Raw genomic sequence first — 25,505 nt, 5'->3', positions numbered from 1 at the left:
AAGCTTTGGAAAGGATGCAGAGGAGATTTACTAGGATGTTACCTGGTATGGAGGGGAGGTCTTACGAGGAAAGGCTGAGGGACTTGAGGCTGTTCTCATTAAAGAGAAGGCTGAGAGGTGGCTTAATAGAGACATACAAGATAATCAGAGGGTTAGATAGGGTAGACAGGGAGAGCCTTTTTCCAAGTATGGGGATGGTGAGCACAAGGGGGCATAGCTTTAAATTGAGGGGTGATAGATATAGGACAGATGTCAGAGGTAGTTTCTTTACTCAGAGAGTAGTAAGGGTATGGAATGCTTTGCCTGCAACGGTAGTAGATTCGCCAAGTTTAAGTGCATTTAAGTCGTCATTGGACAAGCATATGGACGTACTTGGAATAGTGTAGGTTAGATGGGCTTCAGATTGGTATGACAGGTCGGTGCAACATCGATGTTGCTGCGCTATAATGTTCTATGTTCTATGGCTGATCACCTATACTGCTTTTATACCCACATACAACTGAAAGGTATCAATCTCAAACTGAAAATAACTAACTGAACAGTCATTTAGATTCTATATCTTCTGATCTAGATGGGTGGAGGTAATAACAAGGGCAGGATGACGCTGATGGGTGTAATCAATGGGCTTTCATGGTAGCTATATGGTGGGACTGAGAATAAAGGCATCACATTAATCATGGACAACTTTTAATTTCATGTAGTTTAGGAAAATTACAGTTGCAAATGTTTATAAAATCAATGAAGAAATTACATTGTCTTCAGGACAGATTTGTAGAACAATTGGTTATTGATCCAGTCAGGGATCAGGCTATTTTGGATCTGCTGATCTGCAATGAGACAGGTTTAACAATGATCTCAGAGAAAAGGACCCTGTGGGAAACAGTGACCACAAAGTGGGAGAATTCAGCATTCAGTTTGAGAGAGAGAAATCTGGGTTGGAAACGACTGTGCTAAACTTAAATAAGAACAATTACAAAGAAATGAGGGCAAAGATGGTTGGAGTGGACTGGTGAAGGAGTTGAGCAAGAAAGACAGTTGAGGAACAGCAGTAGACATTTAAGAAATAGCTCATGATTCACAGGAAAGATACACACAGATACAGGCAGTCGGTAAAGCCTGAGTACTGGCAGGGATGGAGATAGCAGGCTATTTAAAAATGGAAACTTGGCCAGCTACAGGTAGCTGATTGTTCTGTGAAATGATTGATCTGTTAAATGCCTCCTGTCTGCCAACATCAATATGATTGGCTCCCAGGTAGGTGAGCAGCTTGTGTATGTGACTATTCAGGGGACAATCCATCAGAGCTCTGGAGGGGAAGGAGCTATTTCTGTTCTGCAGCAAAAAGCATCACAAGCCTGAGGAGAGCAACTTCATTTCCCCCTCAGCAGGTGCTGCAAACTGTGACTTTTAATTTATCAGTTAGAATCTTCATTAACTCCCTCAGCGCTGACCCTCCGACAGTGCGGCACTCCCCCAGCGCTGACCCTCCGACAGTGCGGCACTCCCCCAGCGCTGACCCTCCGGCACTCCCCCAGCGCTGACCCTCCGGCACTCCCCCAGCGCTGACCCTCCGACAGTGCGGCACTCCCTCAGCGCTGACCCTCCGACAGTGCGGCACTCCCTCAGGGCTGGATCTTGCACCCAATCTCTGAAGTGAGATTCTGACTCAACTTTCTTCCTCAGAAAACAGATATTATCCACCAAGCAACTAAGAATGGGGACAGATTTGGAGACCATTCCGAGCACATGTACAGGTGTCTGTATGGCAAAGGGAATTATACTGAGAATCCTGATGTTGGCCTGGAACAGAGTGGAAGGGAGCCAATGGTTTTTACTGTGACTTTGTTAGACTTTTCTCACAGTGCTGTGACCAGTGACTGCTCTCTAACATTCCCAGCAGAGAGTTCCCTGCAGAGATGATAAGGGACTCTGAAAGGTGAGAGCTGAAATCAGTTGTGGTACAGTGCAGGTGAGGAAACCATCATGCTCCTGCACCAAGCCCCAGTCATATAGAAACCTCAGTGTAGCCTTCGCCTTACCACTGTCAGAATCTTTCTCGTAATCAAAGAGTTGTTAGCTAGAGGCCACATTTCCCTGGGGTCAAGGTGGAGCCTGGCATGGTCTACTGTACAATTACTGCCGTGGTTCGAAGCAAGAACATTCAGAGGCGATTACCTCCTGCTCCTTTTACAAAAGGGTCAGCCACAGCGTGGGGTCAACGTCCCTCCTACAGACGCAGAGGGATAATCGACAACTTCCCATCTTGCAGTTTCACAAACGATCATGAAATTTAACTTTGCAAAAATCAATCACATTCACAATCCCACACATGGAAAGCCAACATCTTCCAAGCGCATAGTGACTTCCATCCAGAACTTGGGAACACCACCATCTGTTCCTCTCCGAGCCACTCACCATCCTGACTTGGGTCAGAATACTGGAATTCCCTCCCTAAGCGTATTGTTGACCTATCCACAGCACATGGACTGCAGTGGTTTCAGGAGGCAGCTCACCCCCACCTTTTCAACTTTGGGAACTAGGTTTGCAGCTACGCTTACAAATCCCCCTCTCCCCCTCCCTCACACATAATGGGGAAAACTAACAGTCTGAGCCAACTTACCCATGGGAAAGCCAGGATTGGACAACACAACACTGGGTACGTGCTCCAAGTCCAGTGACACCCCTTTACCTCCTGGCTGCATGCCTCAGTGCTTGTCCACAGCTACAGGCACGCCCCTTCCCATTGGAATGCTGTATCCCAACAGGAAATGTCAACTCAGCCTCCTGAAAAGTCATCAACAGTTTTAAATACAGTTCCCTTTAATTATGGAATGATACAGCACAGCAGGAGGCCATTCCACCCATCACGTCTGTACTGCCTCTACCAAATTATTCCCACTCTTTTCCACTCAACCTTCAAGTATCTACCTTTTTTAATGAATTGGGGGGGCCAACGTACTCACACGTCCCCAAGAGGTTATTTTTGGAAGAGAGGTTGTAAGGCAGAGGTGCTGAGCTGGCTACTGAAGATCTCTTGGATGTTTTAAAACAGACTGAGTGGGTGTGGCCAGCACTCTCAGATCTGGATTTCTGGGTTTTGATTTTTTTCATTTACAGCAAAAGATATGGGGAGTCGCAAGAAAATTTGGAAGCTTCAGTGAATGTCTCTCTGAATCTTCTTGATGGCGTTTCCTCCTGGACTGGAGAACTGCTCAAAGTTTGTAGCTCGGGTGCTTGTTGCTGTGGTTCTGTTCGCCGAGCTGGGAATTTGTGTTGCAGACGTTTTGTTCCCTGTCTAGGTGACATCCTCAGTGCTTGGGAGCCTCCTGTGAAGCGCTTCTGTGATCTTTCCTCCAGCATTTATAGTGGTTTGTATCTGCCGCTTCCGGTTGTCAGTTCCACTCATCCACTCATCACTCATCCACAGATTCAATCAATAAGCACATCGACCTGGACCCAATATACTGGCCACTACAGCTGACAGCTGGAACTGACAACCGGGAGTGGCAGAGACAAACCACCGGAGGAAACATCACAGAAGCGCTTCCCAGGAGGCTCCTAAGCACTGAGGATGTCACCTAGACAGGAGAACTGCATATGAGAATCTGTGTCTAAATTTTCCTTTCTGACAAGGGGTGTGTTTATGGGAAGTTACTATATTGGAACAGTTAATTAGTAATGGTTACTGTATCTACTATCCTGTTAAGTTTTCCAATTAAAGTTATTTTAAATTCTTTTTCCTTTGGTTCTCTCTTAACTACAGGTAGTTCTCCTATAACACCGTTGTTGCATTCTAACAAAATCTTGCTTAATAGAAAATCACTTCATAGAAATAATGGGCCGATGAGAAAAGTGGGGTTAGGGGCAACCAGCAAAACAAATATCACTCATGATCACTCAAAAATCACCCAAAAGTCTAACACAAAGTATAGCACAGCCTGAATGAAGGTATAAATCATATTTATCAATGAAACAAAAGTAAATTTAACACAATACATTTAAAAAATATTGTTAATGCAGGGACAGAGGGTTATCATGGTGCATGAGGTAGACTCCCTCATTCCTGTTATGTGATATAGCTCACTTATTAGATTAGATTGGAAACAGGCCCTTCGGCTCAACAAGTCCACACTGACCCGCCGAAGTGCAACCCACCCAGACCCATTCCCCTACATTTATCCCTTTACCCCACACTACGGGCAATTTAGCATGGCCAATTCACCTAACCTGCACATTTTTGGACTGTGGGGGGAAACTGGAGCCCCCGGAGGAAACCCACACAGACACGGGGAGAATGTGCAAACTCCACACAGTCAGTCGCCTGAGGCGGGAATTGAACCTGGGTTTCTGGTGCTGTGAGGCAGCAGTGCTAACCACTGTGCCACCCACCATTCTCTCCTCAGACTCCAAATGCTTTATAACATCAAGCTTCTCTTCCAGTGTTATAGCCTCTCCTTTGTGTTCACCACCTGCAATTTTATCACCAGGATGCTTCTTGTCGCTATTCCCCTCCATTTTTTGCGAAATAAGGGATAATCGAGGAGTAGTGTGCCTATCACAGGAAGCTGCCCAATGTATCTTTCTCAGAAAGCTGCTCCGTCTGCAGATGACATCAGTGCATGTGCATGTGCAGGACAAAGCGCACAAAATGATCACCACTGGAATTGAGCTATTGGGAACAGGGGTTAGTGTTCTTGAAAATACCTTTCCTTAATTCCTCAGCACATTACAGCAAATGGTGCTGCCGGAATGCACGTTATTCGAGAACTACCTGTACGGCGTTTAAATAAATTGCGTTTTGTTTAACTGCGAATCTTTTGAGCAGGCATATTGCAGCTGAGACACTTTACATTTGCCTTTCAAATAAGAAAAAGTTAGAGTCTAGTCTACCATCTTAAAATATTTGAGGGGGTCTGATCTGGTCCATAACAGAGTTCAATAATAACACGTCAAATGATTATTGAATCTGCTTCCACAGCCCTGCAGTGCAGCAACACCTCCATCAAAAACATTTCTCATTTCCTCCCAGGTTTCTCTGCACCAAGATCTGTCTCCTCTGGTCGCAAACACCATATCAGGCTACTCCTTTTTGACTCCAGTGAAACCGTTCATAATTTTGTAAACATTGATTAAATCACTTCTGCTGTCAACAATAAATCCAGCTTCTCCAGTCTCTGCAACAATAGAAGTGACACATCACTGGTAGCATTCCACCCTCTCCCTCATCAGGTCTGGTGCTCAGAATGGTTGACCATACAGTGGTGTCTTTTTATACAGTTTCTTTGTTTACTCAACAAAGGATCCCAGAGGCTTTTTCAAGAAAAGGAACTCCTCAGAGTTCACCTCACACACAAGCAATCAGACACGTTACCTCCAGCTGCTTCTCTGTCCTCACTTTCAAACATACAGGAAAATCTCAACAGTTAACACAAACTCCAAATCTTCAAAGGCAACTTCACAAAACAGGAAGATAAACAGCAAATTAAAACAGCAGAGGAGGACAGCAAAGTTCCCAGTTAAGCAAAAATTCAGAATTCCCACCCAGAATGCAGCGGGATGAGAATGAAAACGACACACTGCAAAAGGAGGAAATCTCACAATGCTCTGTAGGTGTGTCCTGCTTGACATTTCATCACAACAAAGCAGATTGAAGACTTGCATTTCTGTATCGCCCATCACACCCTCGGGTCATACTCAAGTAACAGCCAATGAGATGCTTGGAATACTGCGTCCAGTTCTGGTCCCCCTATTATAGGAAAGACGTGGATGCTTTGGAGAGGGTTCAGAGGAGGTTTACCAGGATGCTGCCTGGACTGGAGGGCTTATCTTATGAGGAGAGGTTGACTGAGCTCGGACTTTTATCATTGAAGAGGAGGAGGAGAGGGGACCTAATTGAGTATACAAGATAATGAGAGGCATAGATAGAGTCGATAGTCAGAGACTATTTCCCAGGGCAGAAATGACTAACACGAGGGGTCATAGTTTTAAGCTGGTTGGAGGAAAGTATAGAGGGGGTGCCAGAGGCGGGTTCGTTACACAGAGTGTTGTGAGAGCATGGAATGCGTTGCCACCAGCAGTTGTGGAGGCAGGGTCATTGGGGACATTTAAGAGACTCCTGGACATGCATATGGTCACAAAAATTTGAGGGTGCATACATGAGGATCAGTGGTCGGCACAACATCGTGGGCTGAAGGGCCTGTTCTGAGTTGTACTGTTCTATGTTCTAAAAGATTTGAACTGGTTATTCAGCCGGATGCTCGTCTGGGCTACATTGCTGGGATAGTGCGCTAATGTTACTCAGTCTAACCCTGTGCTGTCCCTGTCCTGGGAGTGTTTGATTGGGACAGTTAAAAGTGATCTTAAACTGCTTTTCAAGTTGATGGATGTTACTCCAAAGGATTAGGAGACTTTTTATTTCTGCTTCTCTGTCCCTCCCCTTCTGCAAAATCTTTCAAAAAGCAATGAAACAAATTATTTTCTAATGAGTGTGAGCTCAGCATCAGCAGTAATTCAGTGAGTGATCGTCTCCTGCCTTTTGGATCAGAAGCGGGGAGGTCTTGCAGTAATTATACAGGGCCTTACCTGAAGTAATGTGTGCAGTGTTTTGGTCTCCCGATCTGAGGAAGGATGATCTGGCAATGGAGGGAGTACAGCAAAGCTTTCCCAGACTGGTCCTTGGGAAGGCAGGACTGATGGATGAAGGCAGACTGGATCAGTTAGGATTATATTCACTGGCGTTTAGAAGAATGAAGAGGGTCTCATAGATACTTATAAAACTCTAAAAGGACTAGACAGGAAGTCTGACAGGACCTGACTGGGGAAACACAGCAAGAATGTTCCCCTTGGCTTGGGGAGTGGGCTGTTGGATGGGGATCCAGCGAGCACAGTCTCTGGGTACAAGGAAGGACATTTAAGCTTGAGCTGAAGAGGAATTCCTTCTTGGAAGGGTGAGGTGAATCTTTAGAATTCTGTTCCTCAGGAGACTGTGGAAGCTCCATTGTTGAGAAGGTTACAGAGATTGACAGGTTTCTCTGTTCTGTGACACCAAGGGACACAGCATATTGTAGAAAATGTCGTTGAGATAGATGATCCAGAACGGTATCAAGACCCGAGGGGCTGAATAGTGTGTGCACATTGACTGCCATGTGTCCCACATTACAGCAGGAACTACACTTCAAAAGCATCTCATTGGCTGTTACTTGAGTATATCCCGAGGGTGTGATGGGCGATACAGCATTGCTGGCTGGGCCAGAATTCATGGCCTGTCCCTAGTTGCCCCTTGAGAAGGTGGGGGCGAGTTGCCTTCTTGAACCGCTGCAGTCCATGGTGCTGTGAGTAGACCCACAATGCCCTGAGAGAGGGAATTCCAGGACACTGGCCCAGTGACAGTGAAGGAACGGTGATATATTTCCAAGTCAGGATGGTGAGTGTCTTGGAGGGGAACTTGCAGGAGGTGGTGTTCCCACGTACCTGCTGCCCCTTGATCTTCTAATGGTATACTGAAACGCTTTGAGGCTATTTCTTGTGTTGTTCAAACTTGGTATGAGGTTCACAAGCCAGCAAGTTTGAATCCAGCTTCAATAATTGCACTGATGCTGCTGGCCTCAGTGTAATGGGGCAGTGAATCACTGCCACTTCTCTCAATGCCTTCCACACAGTGGGACCGGGGAGGCAGGGGCTTTGTGAAATCAAGTTTAACAATTTGCATTTAAATTTAGATTTCTAATATTGTTAAACATTCCAAGGCATTGGACAGGAACATTAGTACAAACCACATGAAGTGATATAAACAGATGACCAAAAACCTGGTGAAAGATGCGGGAACAAGGAGTTTTTAATTCAGGGGGACAGAATGGCAGAGGGGGAATTCCAAAATGAAAGCCCTAAATACAGGTTAACCAGTGATTTATAAATGTTAACATAACAACTTCGCTCGTGTAGTCTGTGCATATGTTTATGAATTCCCTTTGCTATCAGTGTAACATAGTCATTAACAAGACCTGTAGGGAGTACAGGAGAAACAGTTTTACCCAGAGTGTGGTGAGAAGGTGGAATACTCCCACAGGGAGTGGCTGAGACAGAGTTTATATTGAAACGTTTGTGATGTAGATACACGATGGGGAGAGGAATAGGTCAGGTTGATTGGCTGTGATCAATAAGGAGTGGGAGGTGGTTACAGAATCATAATTTTACCGCACAGAAAGTGGCCATTGGATCCATTGGTCTGTACTGGCTCCCGAAAGACATGCTCCAGCCCAGTCTCCATAGCCCTCTAACTCCATCACTTTCAAATACAGATCCAAGCTAATATGGAACATAAACCCCAGCACTGACGATTAGGCTGAATGCTCTGTGTCCACATGTGCTGTGGTAAGTGATTCTCTGTAAAATAGTCCATTTCCAATTCCCTTTCTGACTGACCTGCTATAGACTAGAACCTTCAGACAAGCACCAACCACCATCAGGGACTGGGTGCACTGGGGAAGTGAGAGGGCTCACGTTTCTGGAGGTTACTGATTCAGTGTTCATGAATTGCGGCAGCTTTTTACAAAGGGTTTACACAGACGTTAAATCAGTTTCCTACTCAGAAATGGCATCCAATCAACTTACGTTTGCCTCTTGCAGACAGTTCTCATGTTCAGGACTCCTCAGCAATGTTACACGTCTCCAAAAAAAAAAACCACCTTCAAACAGAGGCAAGGTTCACAAATTGATCAACCAAGTAAACCCAGCCCAGCGCAGCCCGGAGCTTCCCAATGTAAACGGGATCCAGAGTAGAGTCAGACCAAAACACTGACTCTTCTCTCTCTTTCCACAGGTAGGTGTGACACCTACTGAATTGTTCCAACATTCTCCATTTTCAGTCAGTCAATCTATCCCACCACCATCTTGGCATAAAGCACCTCAGTGACACCCAAAGCCATGAGAATTCTAAGCACCAAGTGGAGATAGAGTAAGCCATTGCTGGGGAAAGGGAGGTCGGGCCCAGGACTGTGCCATTATCAGAAACTATAAAGCTGTGATAAATGGCTACATTAACCTTCACTCACACAATTGCCTCCAACCTGCGCCAAGATTTAAAAAGGAGCAGCACCAGCCAGGATAACCTTCTGTGAGTGAATCCTTGGTGGGGAAGGTGCCACTGAAACCCTGCCTAATCAGGCAGGAAGCTGGAAGAACACAGCAAGCCAGGCAGCATCAAGAAGTAGAGAAGTTGACGTTTCGGGTGTAGCCCTTCTTCAGGGCTCCTGAACAGAATCTGCAGTTTTTTTTTAATCTTGATTGAAATCCTGAGGACATGGTACAAACTTTTTCTCTCCTGGGATTCTGCTAAACTTTCAGATCAGGGTTAGGAGCTGGTTAACTGTCAAAACCTTCATGGTATTCAGATCTCTGGCCCACCCAAGAGAAAGCTTCAACTCGGAGACAAAACCAATCTAAATTACGAGAACGCTTGTTAAAATTAATTAGATAATTTAATTGTTAAAATTTAATTTCACTAAAATGTAGTTAAAACTAATATTTTTAAACCAGCTAATGCAATTCTAAGGAAACTAACTGGATTCTGTCAAAGATACCACTTCCTGGGAATATTCACCCTGGATTTCTCTCTTTTGTTTCAGGTAACCTGCTTTTCACAAAAAGCAAAAGGTACTTTTAACCTAGATTAACCCCCTCTCTGCAGACACCTAACCCAGTTTCTGTACATAGAGGGGACAGCTCGCTGCAGCTTTGAGGAGACTGACCTCTGCTGCAAAGATGTCTTTTTATTTGCCACTAGGATGTGGACAACATTTGCATGCACCACATTTATCAATGATTGCCAATCAGCTTCCTTTAGCAAACGTGTGGCCTTTTAGACCCTGTCAGAAGTCATTAAAAAGGTCAATCCAAAAGAAACAAGAGTCAGAAACCATCCCCTCTAATTTCCCCTCACTGTGCAGGCCCACCCCTTTACGACCGTCACACACTTGAGCACATCTTAAAGGCATTGTTTGTCCCGGACAGACTTTGCCTAACTAAATATGGAGCTTCTCCAAACTGCTGCTAAGAATAACTACAAGCATTTCTTGTTTTGAAATATTTTCTAATTCTTCAAGTTGATTCATGTTTTATTGTGCAGAACTTACACCAAAAAAAAAAGACCAACTAGATGAACAGGTCTGTTCTGGTATTTATCATCCACACAAGGCTCCCCTTCCTATCCCATCAGGATTATTCTTCTATCCCGTTCTCCCTTACATATACCTTTCCACTTTGACAATTGGTAGTAAATTTGTTCCGGCAATCTAACCTACACGCAGGTTTACAGACAGACAGCCTTCACTTGCAAAGGAGTGGGATAGTTTGCTGGGGACAGACCATTATGTCAAAATTAATGGACAGAGTTAAAAATCACACAACACCAGGTTATAGTCCAACAGGTTGATTTGGAAGCGCTAGTTTTCGGAGCACTGCTCCTTCATCACGTGGTTGTGGAGTATAAGATCACGCTCACAGAATTTATAGCATAAGGAGTCCAGTGTCCATGACATTGTATCACATCTCCATGACACTGGACTCCAAGCCTTAATGAACAGAAGTTACATACGACTCAAAACATTAACTCTGTTTGTCTCTCCACAGATGCTCCAGACCTGCTGAGTTCATCCAACAATTTGCTTTTATTTCAGATTTCTAGCATCCGCAATTTTATACGTTTATCTCTGTCATTAATAATTCTCCGTTAAACAGGAGCTTGCTTCAGGTCATAGCTCAGGCAAGGAGGGAGAGGTTCACTGCAGAGTCGGTTTCCTCAACAAATCTGTCCTTCAGCCACAGGTACATGAGGAAGTGTTGGGAAACCCCTACACTGGAACTTGCATGTTGTGCACACAACAAACTGGTCATTGATAGGTTACAGTCACTTTCCCACAAACTGTACAAGAGAAAATAATTATCATTCCTCAGCCAAACAGCAAGCCCAGACAGAGAAATATTTGGAATGATGAAGACTGCACAGGCCCAGGCTGAACCACTCCTGCACTGTAACAATTAATCGTCTCAGAGGTGGCCAGAACATTCCAGAGAGCTCTGGCCTTGCTGGTGACATGGGACTCCTGGCCAGTTTCTGTACTGGGGGGGGGCACGGGGCATCACGGCACAACACCACCTGAAAGAGGATGAATCAATCAGGAGGCTATAAGGCAAAGCAAATGGAGGGTATAGGGTTTGGTGGTAGTTTGGGGACGGAGAATTGCTGTGGTAGAGTAAACAGAACCCTTCTCAGCAACTAGAGGACACAGATTTTAAAATAATTACCTGAAGGAACAGATTACAAAGAAGGGGAAATGGATTCCTGCAGTGAGCGTAATGATCCAGGACACACTGCTTAAAAGGATGATGGAAATAGATTCAAGAAGAATTGTACAAAGGGAATGTGATAAATAGCTGAAGATAAATAAACTGCAGAACATTACTGGAAAAGCCAGGGAGTAGAAGTAATTGGATAAGTCTTTCAAAGACCCAGAACAGATAATGATGGTGAGGAGAATGCGAGGACTGCAGATCAGAGTCAAAAAGTGTGGTGCTGGAAAAGCACAGCCGGTCAGGCAGCATCCGAGGAGCAGGAGAGGAGCAGCCTGACTGGCTGTGCTTTTCTAGTAGAACACTTTTGGACTCAGGTATGACGGCTGAACGGCCTCTCTCTGTGAAAGGCCTCGATTCTGAACGAACAGTTCCCCCTCATGTGGCCCTCAGTTACAAGTGAAACAAGGAACCAGTTCCCATGAGTTTACCAAATTACTGTAGCACGGGAGGGTGGGGAGAGAAAGACTGTCTCCTTTCTCACCTAGAGACATTCTATCTCAGTAAACAGCTCACCTCAACCTGTTTAACCCATGTAAATGTACAAACTAAATGTACACACCAATTTAAAATCTATAAAGACCACTCCTTCCAGTGCCCCAATACGGCAAGGCTGCCCTGCATGGTCTTTGTAACACCAGATCAAAGTCAGAAGACACACAACACCAGGTTATAGTCCAACAGGCTTATTCAAAACCACAAGCTTTCAGAGCCCTGCCCCTTCATCAGCACCCTGAAAGCATGTGATTTCAAATAAACCTGTTGGACTATAACCTGGTGTAATGTGACTTCTGATCTTACCCACCCCAGTCCAACACCAACACCTGCACATCACAAAAACAGATCATCATTCTGCCCTCATAATGACTCCACCTTAAAGAGGTCAGTTAGCTCAGTTGGCTGGAATGGCAACAGCATGGGTTCAATGCCTTGCACCAGCTGAGGTGACCATGAAGGAACCTCCTTCTGAACCTCTCCCCTCGGCCAAGGTGTGGTGACCCTCAGGTTAAAGCAGCACTAGCCACCTGACCCTAATCAGGGAACAGCACTGTCATCTGCAGATTTTATATTTACACTTTCACAAGCTGTCTGGGATTCTGGTGCTGACATTTGTGAAGACCGTTTCAAGAAATTCACATTTGTTCTTTCTTCCCTCCCCGAGATTGTACAAGACCAGTAATTGAGTCACCCAATTCTACCACAGAGAAATCACAACGACACACCTCCCTGAAACCAGATGATTCTCCACCACCCCCTTCCCCCACTAGGCCAGGGACAATGATGTCTACTGCAGATCCTAAAGGGCAACATTCACTGAGCAACAACCTGACCGTGTGTTCATTTCAGGGAGTCTTACAGCATGCAGACAGACTATCCAACCCATCAGCTCCCTCAGAGGCAGTTCCCAGTCCCTGCTCTCCCTCCCCACAGCCCTTATACGTTGTTTCTCCTTCGAATATTTATCCAACACTCCTTTGGGAATTACTCAAATCAATTCCCACCATCTTTTCAGGGAGGGCATAGCAGATTGCAGCAGCTCATGGTGTGAGAAATATTCTCATCTTCACCCAGGCTCTTGTGCTGTTTCCTTCAATTTGTCTCCTCTGGTTAGAATCCTCTTCACTGGGAAAAACATTCCCCTTTACTTAATCCATCAAAGATCTTCAGAATTTTGAACATTCCTACTGAATCTCCTCACGATTTCTTTGATGTAACAACAACAGCTTTATCCTGGTTCGCCACAGAAATGAAGACCCTCACCCCCATCACATTCCACTCAATCTGCTCTGCATCTCTCCAAAGCAAACCACAAAAAGCTTTGAATGAGAGATACAGCTCAACGTGCCTGATACACCGGTCAGCACAGGAGTCAATTAATATTTAACAGAGCAACACAGAACTAGACAATGAGAGAGAGAGAGAAAGAGAGAGAGAGAGAGAGAGCGAGCGAGCGAGAGCGAGAGAGAGAGAAAGCGAGTGAGAATGGCAGGCAGACAACCACACAAAGAGAGAGAGAGCCAGACAGAGAGAAAGAGAGCAAGTCAGACAGACAGACAGAGAGGAGGCAGTGGGATCAGAGAGCATACAGACTGATGAGTGAGCTGAAATTCAGCTGCAGGAATTTTTAAAAAAACTCCAATTTCGCTTTCATTTCATCAGCCTCCTTGATATGCTTTACTGAGACTTCTCATGGATTGAAGCATTCCCGAGGGATTGGGGCGGGAGAGTTTGTAGCCCGTTGCATACATTCCTTTCCAAAGAACACTTTGTTTAAGAAAATCCCCCATTCTCTGCTTCCCATGGCTTGCTGCCGATTACAGACACACTGCAAAAACTGGCCTTTCTTTCTGATGTATTCCTTTTCAATTATTTAGCCCTTACCCACCATGGCCAAGGTGGGTAGGAGCACACATTCAGGAACAGGCCATTCAACCCCTCTATTCAACTGGATGATGATCTGTATTTCTTCACAATATTTTCCAGTCTATGCGCCCTGACTCAATAATTATCAAAAAGCTATCCCTCTCAGACTGGGAAATTTTAATCAACCCACAGCATCTTTTGTGGAAGAATGTCTGATATTACCATTAGCCCCAATGTAAAAGCAGGATTCCTGACATTACTTGCCCCTCTCTTTACAATTCTGTTATTTCTTCTGGACTCTACAGCCATTTCCCTCCATCTATCCGATCAAATTTGTTTAGCCAACAGCTCCATCCGATCATCACTCCAGTTTCCAGATTTGAGGGAATGCAATCAGAGGTCTCTGTTCCCTGTGTGGTAATCAATCTTTCAGACGGGAATCAGTCCAGGTGAACCTGCATTTCACTCAATCTAGAGCCATTCAGGATTAACACTGAGTTAACAAACTGGAGAGACACTACAACCAACTTCAGAATCCCAAGATCAGGGAGGGACTGTTTGAAAAAGCATCAAGATTTCTGCTCCCGACTGATGATTGCTGTTATAAGATTTGTATCAAATGGAGCACCAGACGAGGAGAGTGGGTAGTGACACCGTCCCTCAGTCTCTGGTGCAGTGGGAACTGTCTGCAACAGATACTGGTCGGACCCCTACTCAAAGGAGAGTCATTCACTTGCACTTGTCACAACTTTCTAACCCACACTTAGATCGTTGCAACTTGCATTTATATAGTGCCCTTAACAGAGTGAAACCTAAAGAAGTAATCATCAAAACAAAGTAGGAGATAGAGCAGACAAACAGTTGATCAATCCGGTCGGCTCAGTGGGTGGGTTGGCATGGGGGTGGGGGTTCCAGAGTTTGCTGCAGATAGCTGAAGGCAATCTCACCAATTACAGGGCTAAGTACCTGAGGATGGAGAAAGTGCCTGAGCTGGAAGAACAGATATCTCTGAGGCCCCACAGAAATGTTGGTTTGTTTCTGTGAGAAGTCATATGACACCGAGTTAAGCAGCAGCACTCCGAAAGCTAGTGCTTCCAAATGAAGTGTTGGGACCATAACCTAGTGTTGTGTGATTTTTAACTTTGTCCATCCCAGTCCAACACCAGCACCTTCACTTCATGGTTTGCTTTTGGGGGGGTGGTGCTGGAGATTTCTAAACAGGTTTAGAAATGGTGGGGGTGCCAGTGTAGATCAACAATGATGCGAAGTTAAATCTGGTGAGAGTTTGGAAACTGCTGTAGGTTTGGTTTTGTAATCGAAATTACAAATTAATTTACAGTGCACTTTTCATCATAGAATATAGCAGGAGTGGGCCATTCAGTCCATCAAACCTGTGCTACCATTCTTTATGATCATGACAGATCATTCAACTCAATATCCTGTTCCTGTTTATCCCCCCATATCCTTTGATGTCTTTAGTCCCAAGTGTTATATCCAAATCCTTCTTGAAGTCATATGATGTTTTGGCCTTCATTGTTTTCTGTGGTAATGAATTTCGCAGGCTCAGCCACATCAGAACATCCCCAAAGCGTTTACAGCCAGCAATTCACCTTTTTGAAGTGTAACCGCTGCTCTAAGGCAGAAAACACAGCAACTAATTTGCACAGAAAGCTCACACAAACAATGCAGTAACAACCAGATCATCTGTTTCCCCTGAGGCTGGTTGAGGAGTCAATATTGACCAGGATGCCCGGACAACTCCCCTGTTCTTCTCTGAAACATTGCCATGGGATCTTTTACTAAGATCAGAAGAGGTCTCAGTTTTACACCTCACAGCTACCTGATGAGGGAGCAGCTCTCCAAAAGCTCGTGTGTCCAATTAAACCTGTTGGGCTATAACCTGGTTTTGTGTGATTTTTCACTTTGCCAACTCTTAGTGCAACCCCACACCAGCTCCCAGGCAGAACCATCTAGTGCAACCCCACACCAGCTCCCAGGCAGAACCATCAAAAACTGCAGCAACATTTCAGCACCAGTACTGTACCCCAGTGTTATACAGGGACAGACCCGTACCCACCAGTACAGTACCCCAGTGTTATACAGGGACAGATCTGTACCCACCAGTACTGTACCCCAGTGTTATAGAGGGACAGACCCGTACCCACCAGTACTGTACCCCAGTGTTATAGAGGGACAGACCCGTACCCACCAGTCCTGTCCCCCCGTGTTATACAGGGACAGACCCGTACCCACCAGTACTGTACCCCAGTGTTATAGAGGGACTGACCCGTCCCCACCAGTACTGTACCCCAGTGTTATACAGGGACAGACCCGTATCCACCAGTACTGTACCCCCGTGTTATACAGTGACAGACCCGTCCCCACCAGTCCTGTCCCCCCCGTGTTATACAGGGACAGACCCGTATCCACCAGTACTGTACCCCAGTGTTATATAGTGACAAACCTTTCTCCACCAGTACTGTACCCTTCAGATTTGAATCCACATTAGCAGAGCATCCTACAACACTAGTTCAGGACCCCTCACCTGCAGAGGATTGCTGAGCCGCTGGGCAGTGGACATTCTGCCAGGTGGCTGCCCTTGCCTTCCCAGTGCCATTAGCAGCTGATTATCAATCAACAGGGCAATGGATTCTGTGTGAGGGGACATTCTCCAGATTGAACCCATTGATGAAGGTGGCCTATACCTTCCAGAGGTATCCCACCAGATGTGCATCTAGAATTTGGATCTCCCACCTCCACCTGCATCTTCTGGAACATGGTGTTATCACATTCCCAGCACTGGGTGTTGCCAGTGAGGTGAAAGAGGGAGACCAAACAGTTTCTGTTCTCAATTGGTCCCTCACAAAGGAGGGGTCTGGGGAATAGGCTGGCGCTGATTCTTTCACAGGCCCACATTGAAACAATGAGCCACAGCTGGAGACGCTGACATAGTGGTCATGTCTGTCGACTTGCAGCCCCTCCGGCTGAGACATGGGTTCGAATAGCACCTTGACAAATAATGAAATTTGATTTCTTTTTAAAAACATTGAATAAAAGCCTGGCCCGATGTTTTGAAAACTCATTGCAGTTCACGCAAGGAGGGGCGAGTCCCGAGAACTTACCGAAATATTCCTTCTTGACGTGGAGCTCCAGTTCCTTCTCCAACTCCCTGGTCAATGCTTCCAGCCTCTTCTCGGCCAGGCTTGGCCCGCTCTCCCTGGAGGGGGTGACCTGGTAAGGGAGCCTGAACTTGTGGGCAGGCGGCACTCCTTTGCTGGGGCTGTAGTTGTAGGAGGGGATCGAGCTGGAGGCCGCGTCGGCGCTGGGCGAGGTGGGGGCAGCCTGAGGCCGGGGAGGGTAGTGTGGATCCCCGGGAGACGCCAAGCTGTCCGGGCCGGGGAGAGCTGCCTCCAGCAGGCCGCCAGCCAGCACCGAGGAGCGGGGCGAGGAAGGCAGCTGCAGCTCGGGGTAAGCGGCGCTGATGGAGCCTCGAGAGCTGCGGGAACTCTGGCTGGAGATACTGCTCCTGGCGCTGAGGCCGGGCCCGGGCAGATCGGCATCAAGAGGCTGCACAAAGCGGGAGGAGTCCGAGTAACTGGACCGGGGGCTGACCGTACTCGAGCGGGGGCTGATGTGCCTCTGGTCGTAGCCGATGCTGATGCCGCTGGTCCGGTTGCTGCTGGCTTTGCTGCCGCCTCCCTCGTAGCTGCCCCGGGGGCTGGAGTGTTTGCTGGTGTCGCTGGCCGAGCTGGCGTAGCTAGAGCGGGAGCTGAGGGCCGCCTCGTACTGGATCAGGCTGCCCCGGGGGCTGGAGTAACGCTCCTGGCCGGGCCCAGGCACCACCAGGCTGGAGCGGGGGCTGGGGTACAGGCTGGAGCGGGGGCTCGAGTGTTTGCTGTGCTCCTGGGTGGAGTTGGACGATGAGGACGACGAGGCGAGGCTGGAGCGGGGGCTGCTGCTGCTGCCGCCACTGGATACATTGTTACCCCGCGAGGCGGATACATTGTTTCCCCGGGGCCCGGCCGATACATTGTTGCTTCTGGTGGATACATTGGAGCCGGGATAGAGCGGGAAAGCTCCCCCCTGGCGGCTGCACACCAAGCCCGGCTCAGGAGCACCACCTCCGCCGCTGTACCTGCGGCTCTCCGCGCTGTAGCCCCGGAGGTAGCAGCCCCCCGGCTCCGGCTCGCCTACCCCCGGCTGCAGCTCCCCTCGGTGCCCCGGGCCGGCCGCTTCCAGCCCTCCCCCGCCGCGGCTCCCATTCGTGCCCCGGGGAGGCGCAGGCAGTTTGCAGAAAGTGGCCGGACCCCGTTCCTGGTGACTGGGGTCGGCCCCGTTCACCCTGTCGGCGGCTTCAGGCTGCTGCTGCTGCTGGTGCGCCGGGAGCATCTGCAGGAAGAACGCCCGCTTTGTCTCCTCCAAGTCCGGGCTGACCAGCAGTTCCCTCCGCTCACCGTAAAACCCATCGCTCGGCGCCTGGTACAGGGACAGATCCTCCAGAAAACTCGCCTGCAGTCCGATCTCCTCCTCGTATTTAGACATCACTTTAATGTGAATGCAGAGAGAGAGAGAGAGGGGGGGGGGGGAGATTCCGCACAACTCCTTCCCTCACAGCGAGGCGGAAAGCAGAGCCTAGATTAAAACATGATTTTGTTTCAGGGAACCGATCGATTTGTAATTGTCCTCAGAGCCGCAGCGCTAGCCGGACCCGTCTCCCCCGCTGCATTTTACTCATCTTCATCTGAGATTCACACACACAAAAAAAACAAACATTCCCTTCTCCAGAGCTCCCAGCTCCGGGGCCGCAGCACCGACTGGAATGGCGCGCACGGCGGAGGGAACGCTCGCTCCTCTCAACAAAACGTGTAACAATCTGCAGCGAAACAGCTTCAATATCCGGATGGCAGGGACACAGCCCTCTTCCTCAACGCCCCCCACCCCTACCCTTCTCTCCCTGGTCACCAGCCTGCCACCACCTCCACTTTACAAACTGCACCAACTCTCTCTCCCCACCCCAACTCTGTGCAAATGTATCGCCCCCGGCCAGGTATTTGGGTGGGTGGGTTGTGTGTGTGTGTGGAGGGGAGCACCGGCTGGAAGGAGGGACAAAGATGCCAGTCAGTGTCTCTCCCCTCCCCCCTGTGTGGCTGCACTCTTTGGCGAGGCTGTGGAATGTGCGCAGGGGCACGGTTCAGGCAGGGCAGAGGGGGGGAGCGATGAGGCGGCAAGGAATGTGCTCAATCCCGAGCCAAGTACAATGACCAGGAGGGGAGGGGGTGGGAAAGAGAGGACGGGGGTGGAATTGAACAGAGGAGGGAAGGAAAGGAAGGGAGAGGGTTGGGAAAGGAGAGTTCAGAAGAGGGAAAATAACTTTTTGAAGCGTTCTGATGACGCTGCTTCATGCTCAGACATGACAAAAATTTCTTCCCACTTTGCAAAAGGGAGTTGCTGAAACAAGCAGGAAATCACTCCTTTATACAGAGCCGCATTTTTCCAGGAATTCTGTGCTTTTCCTGAGAAATCCTCCAGTTTTTTTTATGAATAAGAGACGGTGACAGGGAGTGGGGAATAGGTGAAGACCCTGCTGCTGCCTGGAGTTCAGGTGCCTTTTGCGGGGGGCGGGGGTGTCCCACAGGTTGTGGTTCACGTCGGGGAGGGGAGGTGACCCGGAGTGGGTTCCAGCCCCTGGAGCTGACGGTAAAGGATCGACCTGTCCCCTCCCTCAGCCCCAGCCCCGACCCTGGACCCGATCACCAGCTGCTACATTTGTTAGCACCAGGGTCCTCTCCTCCCGCGTCTCCCACCTTCACCAAAATCCGCTCAGCCCTCAGCCTCGTGGCTGCATTTGAAAAGTTTTCGACTTGTTTCCGAATGCCTCCTCGTCCCTGGTTACAGCACACCGAGAGCTCGCTGCTGGAAAACACTGCACCCCTGGGGGTCACGCCTGCAGGTGGATGGGCCCTTAGCCCCAGGGATCTCGCTGTCTCTCCTGTTCTCCTTCCGAGAAACTACTTTGGAATGTTTCATTATGTTCACAGAATTGTTACCGCGCAGAAGGAGGCCATTCGGCCCATCCTGCCAACACCGACTAGTTAAGTGGGCCGTTACAGTCGCTATATCAGTGTAATTTGCAGACTGGGCGTACTTTCTCTCCCCTTTCTCTATTGTCTCCTTTTGTAAACACCTTTTGTTGTGATTTGGAGATTCCGGTGTTGGACAGGGATGTGCAAAGTTAAAAAATTACACCACACCAGGTTATAGTGCAACAGGTTTAATTGGACAACTACTTGCTGAAGGAGCAGCGCTCGGAAAGGTAGTGCTTCCAAATAAGCCTGTTGGACTAAAACTTGGTGTTGTGTGATTTTTAACCTTTTGCTTTCTCACTGTCACATATGTCATTCTCCTTACTTTCTGATTTAGAAGATGATGAGCTTGAGTCTTCAAACAAGTAGGACAACAGTACAGTACAGGCCATTTGGACCTCGATGTTGTGCTGGCTTTAACCAATTCTGGGACAGCACTGAGGCTCAATGGTTAGCACTGCTGCCTCAAAGCGCCATGGACCCAGGTTTGATTCCAGCCTCGGGTGACTGTATAGAGTTTGCACATTCTCCCCGTGTCTGCGTGGATTTCCTCCCACAGTCCAAAGATGTGCAGGCTAGTTGAGTTGGCCATGCTAAATTGCCCATCATGTCCAGGGATGTGTACGTTAGGTGCATTAGTCAAGGGTAAATTATAGGGTAGGGGGAATGGGTCCAGGTGGGTTACTCTTCAGCGGGTCGGTGTGGACTTGTTGGGCCGAAGGGCCTGTTTCCACACTGTAGGGAATCTATGAATTAGACTAACCTACATCCCCTTCATTGTATTATCCTATCGCTGCTGGCAGTGCATTCACACACCCACCTCTGAGTAAAGGACCAACCTCTGACATCTCCCCTAAACCTTCCTCAATTACCTTAAAATTATAGCCAGTAGGGCAGCATCTAAGATGCAGGAGAATCAACGTTTCGAGCATAAGGTCTTCATCAGAATTCCTGATGAAGGGTTTATGCCCAAAACATCAATTCTCCTGCTCCTCAGATGCTGCCTGACCTGCTGTGCTTTTCCAGCACCACACTCACGACTCTGATTTCCAGCATCTGCAGTCCACACTTTCTCCTATCTTAAAACTATGAACCCTGGTGACAGACATTTCTGCCATGGGAAAAGGTCTCTGGCTATCTACTCTATCTATGCCTCTCAACATCTTGTACACCTCTATCAAGTCACCTCTCATCCTTCTTCACTCCAATGAGAAAACCCCTAGCCCCCTCACCCTTTCGTCATAAGATGGTAAATCTCCTCTGCACCCTCTCTCTAAAGCTTCCATATCTTTCCTATGTTGAGGCGACCAGAACTGAACATAGTATAAGTAGGTCTAACAAGGGTTTTATAGAGCTGCAGCATAACCTCGCGGCTCTTAAACTCAATCCCCCTGCTAACGAAAGCCAACACATCTCTTATTCCAGAGATGTGGAACCATCAAAAGTTTATAGGACGGGTGGTGACCATTTGGATTTTTCATTGTACCAAGCTCCAAGGAGACCATTTGGTCCATCGTATCTATGTTGAACATCTGAATCAGATTGGGTCTCCTCCTTCATTCAAGAAGACTGTAGCTGAACTGATTCTTATCTATCCTGATAACCTCTCACCACACTTTTTTAACAAGAATCTCTCCCCCTTTGCTTTAAAAATATTCAAAGGTTCTGCTTCCACTGCCTGTTAAACGAACATAGTTCCCAAGAAGAGTCAAAATGTGTGGTGCTGGAAAAGCACAGCCAGTCAGGCAGCATCCGAGGAGCAGGAGAATTGACGTTTCAAGCATCAGCTCTTCTCAGGTATGTGAAAGACCTTATACTCAAAACATTGACTCTCCTGTTCCTCAGATGCTGGCTGACTGTTTGTGCTTTTCCAGCACCACACTTTGTGACTCTGATCTCCAGCATCTGCAGTCCTCACGTTCTCATAGTTCCCTAGGTTCACAGCCTACTGACAGACTCACACCGTCTATGAGAAATAAATACATCCCATCTCAAAAATGAGCAACCCTTATTTTTAAACAGTGACTTCTAGTTTTAGTCTCTCCCACAAGAAGATACATCCTCTCCATATTCACCCTGTCAAGCCTCCTCAGGATCTTGTATGTTTCAATTCACTCACCTCTTTGCCATAGAATCATAGAGGTTTATAGCACACAAAAGATTCCTTCCACCCATTGAGTCTGTGCTGGTCAAAAGCAACACCTAACTATTTTCTAATCTCATTCTCCACCACTTGGCCCATAGCCTTGTACACCTGAGCATTGCAATGGATAAAAGCTTACCCCTTTCCTCATAAACCTGCCCATTCCAAGTGGGAGAAAGTGAGGACTGCAAATGCTGGAGATCAAAGTCAAGAGTGGTGCTGGAAAAGCACAGCAGGTCAGGCAGCATCTGAGGAGCAGGAAAATCGATGTTTTGGGCAGGAGCCCTTCATCAGGAATGAGCCTGATGAAGGGCTTTTGCCTGAAACGTATATTTTCCTGCTCCTCGGATGCTGCCTGAACTGCTATACTTTTCCAGCATCACTCTAATCTTGACCCTCATTCCAAGTGGGAGTCTGGTGAAACTCTGAATTGCTTCCAAACCACTTGCGTCCTTCCTTAACTAAGATTCCCACTACTCCATTCCAGATATTAAGGTCCAAGGAGTAACTAGGGAGATCAATGAGATTGTCTGTGTGTAGAGCCACAGGAGGTGAGTGAGATACTAAACAAATATTTCTCCTCAGTATTTACTGTGGTGAAATGTGACCTTGATGTAAAAGGTTGTCACTCACACATTTGGAGTTCAAACCTGTTGTCCAGGTTTTAACCAAGGCTGTAATGAGGTCACAAGCCAAGTGGACCTGGTGGAACACAAACTAGGTATTCATTGAGAAGTATTAGAGGGGACACGGGGAAAAACCTTTTCACGCAATGGGTGCTGGGTGTCTGGAAGTTGCTGTCTGAGTTGGTGGTGGAGGCAGAGACACTCAACATTTTTTAATAAGTACCTCGATCTGCACCTTACGTGCTGTAAACTGCAGAGCTGTGGGCTATAGGCTGTGTGCAGGATGATGGGATTAGAAAGGGCATCTGGGTATCTTTGGGTTGGCATGGCCAAGATGGGCCAAATGGCTTCCTTCTGTGTTGCATCATTTCTATGCTTATATGTACACCCAGAACCCCCTGCATTTCAGCTCTGTAATCTTGCAATGCTGACTCTCCAAAGGAGTAATTCACTTATTGTCATTCCCTAACCTCCTGCCTGTAAACTCTGATCGTTCTTTCATTTTAGATAATGATCGAATCCTTTTTGGAAAACCACATTGAATGTGACTCCCCCTACACTGAGCTGTATTACAGAGCCCCACCGCTCTCTGGGGGGGAAATGGTTTCTCCTCATTATACTGCTCCTCCCTCAATGAATTACTTTAAATCAGTGCTCTCTTATCCTCAGTCCTTTCAGAGATAGGAACGGAATCCCCCTCTTTACTCTGTCCAGACCACCTGTGATTTTGAATACCTTAACCAAACATTTCCCCAGTTTTCTCTTATCAGAGAAGAGAATTCCTCTGATCTATCTTCAAAACTGCAGTTCCTTATCTTTGAAGTTATTTTGTAATTTTTTTTTCTGCACTTTCTCTAATGCCTTTAGATCATTCTGAATGAACTGGACACAATACTCCAACTGAGGCTGAACCAATGGTTTGGTATAAGATTTAATAGAATTGAGCCGTGATCTAGGCTGAAACTCCAGTGCAGGAGACCGCAAAGGCTATGGGCCTGACAACATTCCAGCAAATAGTATTGAAGATTTGTGCTCCAGGACTTGTTGCCCCCCCTAGCCAAGCTGTTCCCATACAGCTACAATTGGCATCTACCCAACAATGTGGAAAATTGCCCAGGTATGTTCCGTACAAAACCAAATTGGCCAGTTACCACTGCATCGTCTACACCTGATCATCAGTAAAGTGGTGGAAGGTGTCATACAACTTGCTCACTGATGCCTAGTTTGTGTTCCACCAGGTCCACTTGGCTTGTGACTTCACTACAGCCTTGGTTAAAACCTGGACAACAGGTTTGAACTTCAAATGTGTGAGTGACAACCTTTTGCATCAAGGTCACATTTCACCACAGTAAATACTGAGGAGAAATATTTGTTTAGTATCTCACCCATCTCCTGTGGCTCTACATACATACAACCTAATTGATCTATAAGGGGCCCTATTCTCTCCCTAGTTACTCCCTGATCCTTAATATAGTTGTAGAATCTCTTTGGATTCTCCTTAACCTTATCTGACAAAGCTATCTCATGTCCCCTTTTTGTCCTCCTGCTCTCCCTCCTAAGTATACTCCTACACTCCCGATACTCCCCAAGGGATTCACTTGATCCCAGCTGTCTATACTTGACAAATGCCTCTTCCTTATTCCTGATCAGAGCCTCGATATCTCTAGTCATCTGGTATCCCCTACTCCTGCCAGCCTTACCCTTCACACTAACAGGTACATGCTGTCCTTGAACTCTCATTAAACACTTCTGAAAGCCTCCCACCTGCCAGATGACCCTTTACCAGCAAACAGCCTCCCCAGATCAACTTTTGAAAGTTCCTGTCTAACGCCATTAATACTGACCGAGCCCCAATTTAGAACTTTGACTTGTGGACCAGGCCTGTCCTTTTCCATCCTCTTTCAAACTATGGTCACTGGTCCCAAAGTGCTCCCCCACTAACGCCTCAGTCACTTGCCCTGCCTTATTTCCAAACAGAAGGTCAACTTTCACCCTTTCTCTAGTAGGGCCATTACCAGGTTAATTGAGAAAGTTTACTTGACACACTTGACAAATTTCTTTCAGTCCAAGACCTTAATACTATGGCAGTCTCAGTCTAACATAGAACATTACAGCCCTTCAGCCCTTGATGTTGCGCTGACTTGTGAAACCAATCTGAAGCCCATCTAACCTACACTATCCCATTATCATCCTAGTTTCAGCCTAGATCATATTCCATTATCAGTCTATGCTTGGAAAGTTAAAATCCCCCATATATTACAATCCTAATATTCTTACAGCTTTTTGCAATCTCCCTATCTATTTGCTCCTTAGTTTCCCACTGACTACCAGAGAGCCTACAGTACAATCCCATCAAAATGATCAGCCCTTCTTATTTTCTCAGTTTCATCCATATGGATTTATTGGATGATCACTCAGGAATATCCTCTGTAAGTACTGCTGTGATGTTTTCCCCTAATCAAAAACGCCATTCCCCCCTCTCTTGCCTCCCTTTCTATCCTTCCTATAGCATCTGTACCCCAGAACATTGAGCTGCCAGTCCTGTCCCTCCCTCAGCCATGTTCTGTAATAACTATGCTATTAGAATCCCATGTTCCTATCCAAGCCCAGAATTCATCTGCCCTACTGGTCAGGTGTCTTGCATTGAAATAAATGCAGTTTGATTCATCATTCTTCCCTCATTCGCTGCTGTGCTCTTGTCTGCCTTGTCGATTTAACTTGCTGCCTTTACCTTCTGCGCTAGCCTCAACTTTCTCTTTTGTCTCACTACTGTTTAGGATCCCAATTCTGTGCCAGACCAACAGGTGCAGGTACATAGTTCTGTGACAGTGGTATCATGGGTAGATAGGGTGGTGAAGAAGGTGTTTGGCATGCTTGCCTTTATTGGTCAGAGCACTGAGTAGGGGAGTTGGGACACAATGGACAGCGAAGAAGATTGCCTCA

General features: G+C 47.1%; 1 protein-coding gene across 1 annotated transcript in view; it reads right to left on the bottom strand.

Moving 5' to 3' along the window:
- Positions 1 to 18,920, bottom strand: part of LOC122558198 (WT1 interacting protein) — a 34,024-nt gene extending 15,104 nt beyond the window's left edge. Inside the window, exon 1 of the mRNA XM_043706518.1 lies at positions 16,833 to 18,920. Within this exon, the coding sequence (XP_043562453.1) occupies positions 16,833 to 18,252 (1,420 nt within the window). The 5' untranslated portion in view covers positions 18,253 to 18,920. The remainder of the gene's footprint in view (positions 1 to 16,832) is intronic.
- Positions 18,921 to 25,505: the final 6,585 nt, after the last annotated feature.

The sequence above is a fragment of the Chiloscyllium plagiosum genome, chromosome 17 (genome assembly GCF_004010195.1).
Source record: "Chiloscyllium plagiosum isolate BGI_BamShark_2017 chromosome 17, ASM401019v2, whole genome shotgun sequence".
In the NCBI taxonomy this organism is placed as follows: Eukaryota; Metazoa; Chordata; class Chondrichthyes; order Orectolobiformes; family Hemiscylliidae; genus Chiloscyllium; species Chiloscyllium plagiosum.
The sequence above is the reverse complement of the archived record's forward strand: the minus strand, read 5'-3'. Positions and strand labels throughout refer to the sequence as shown.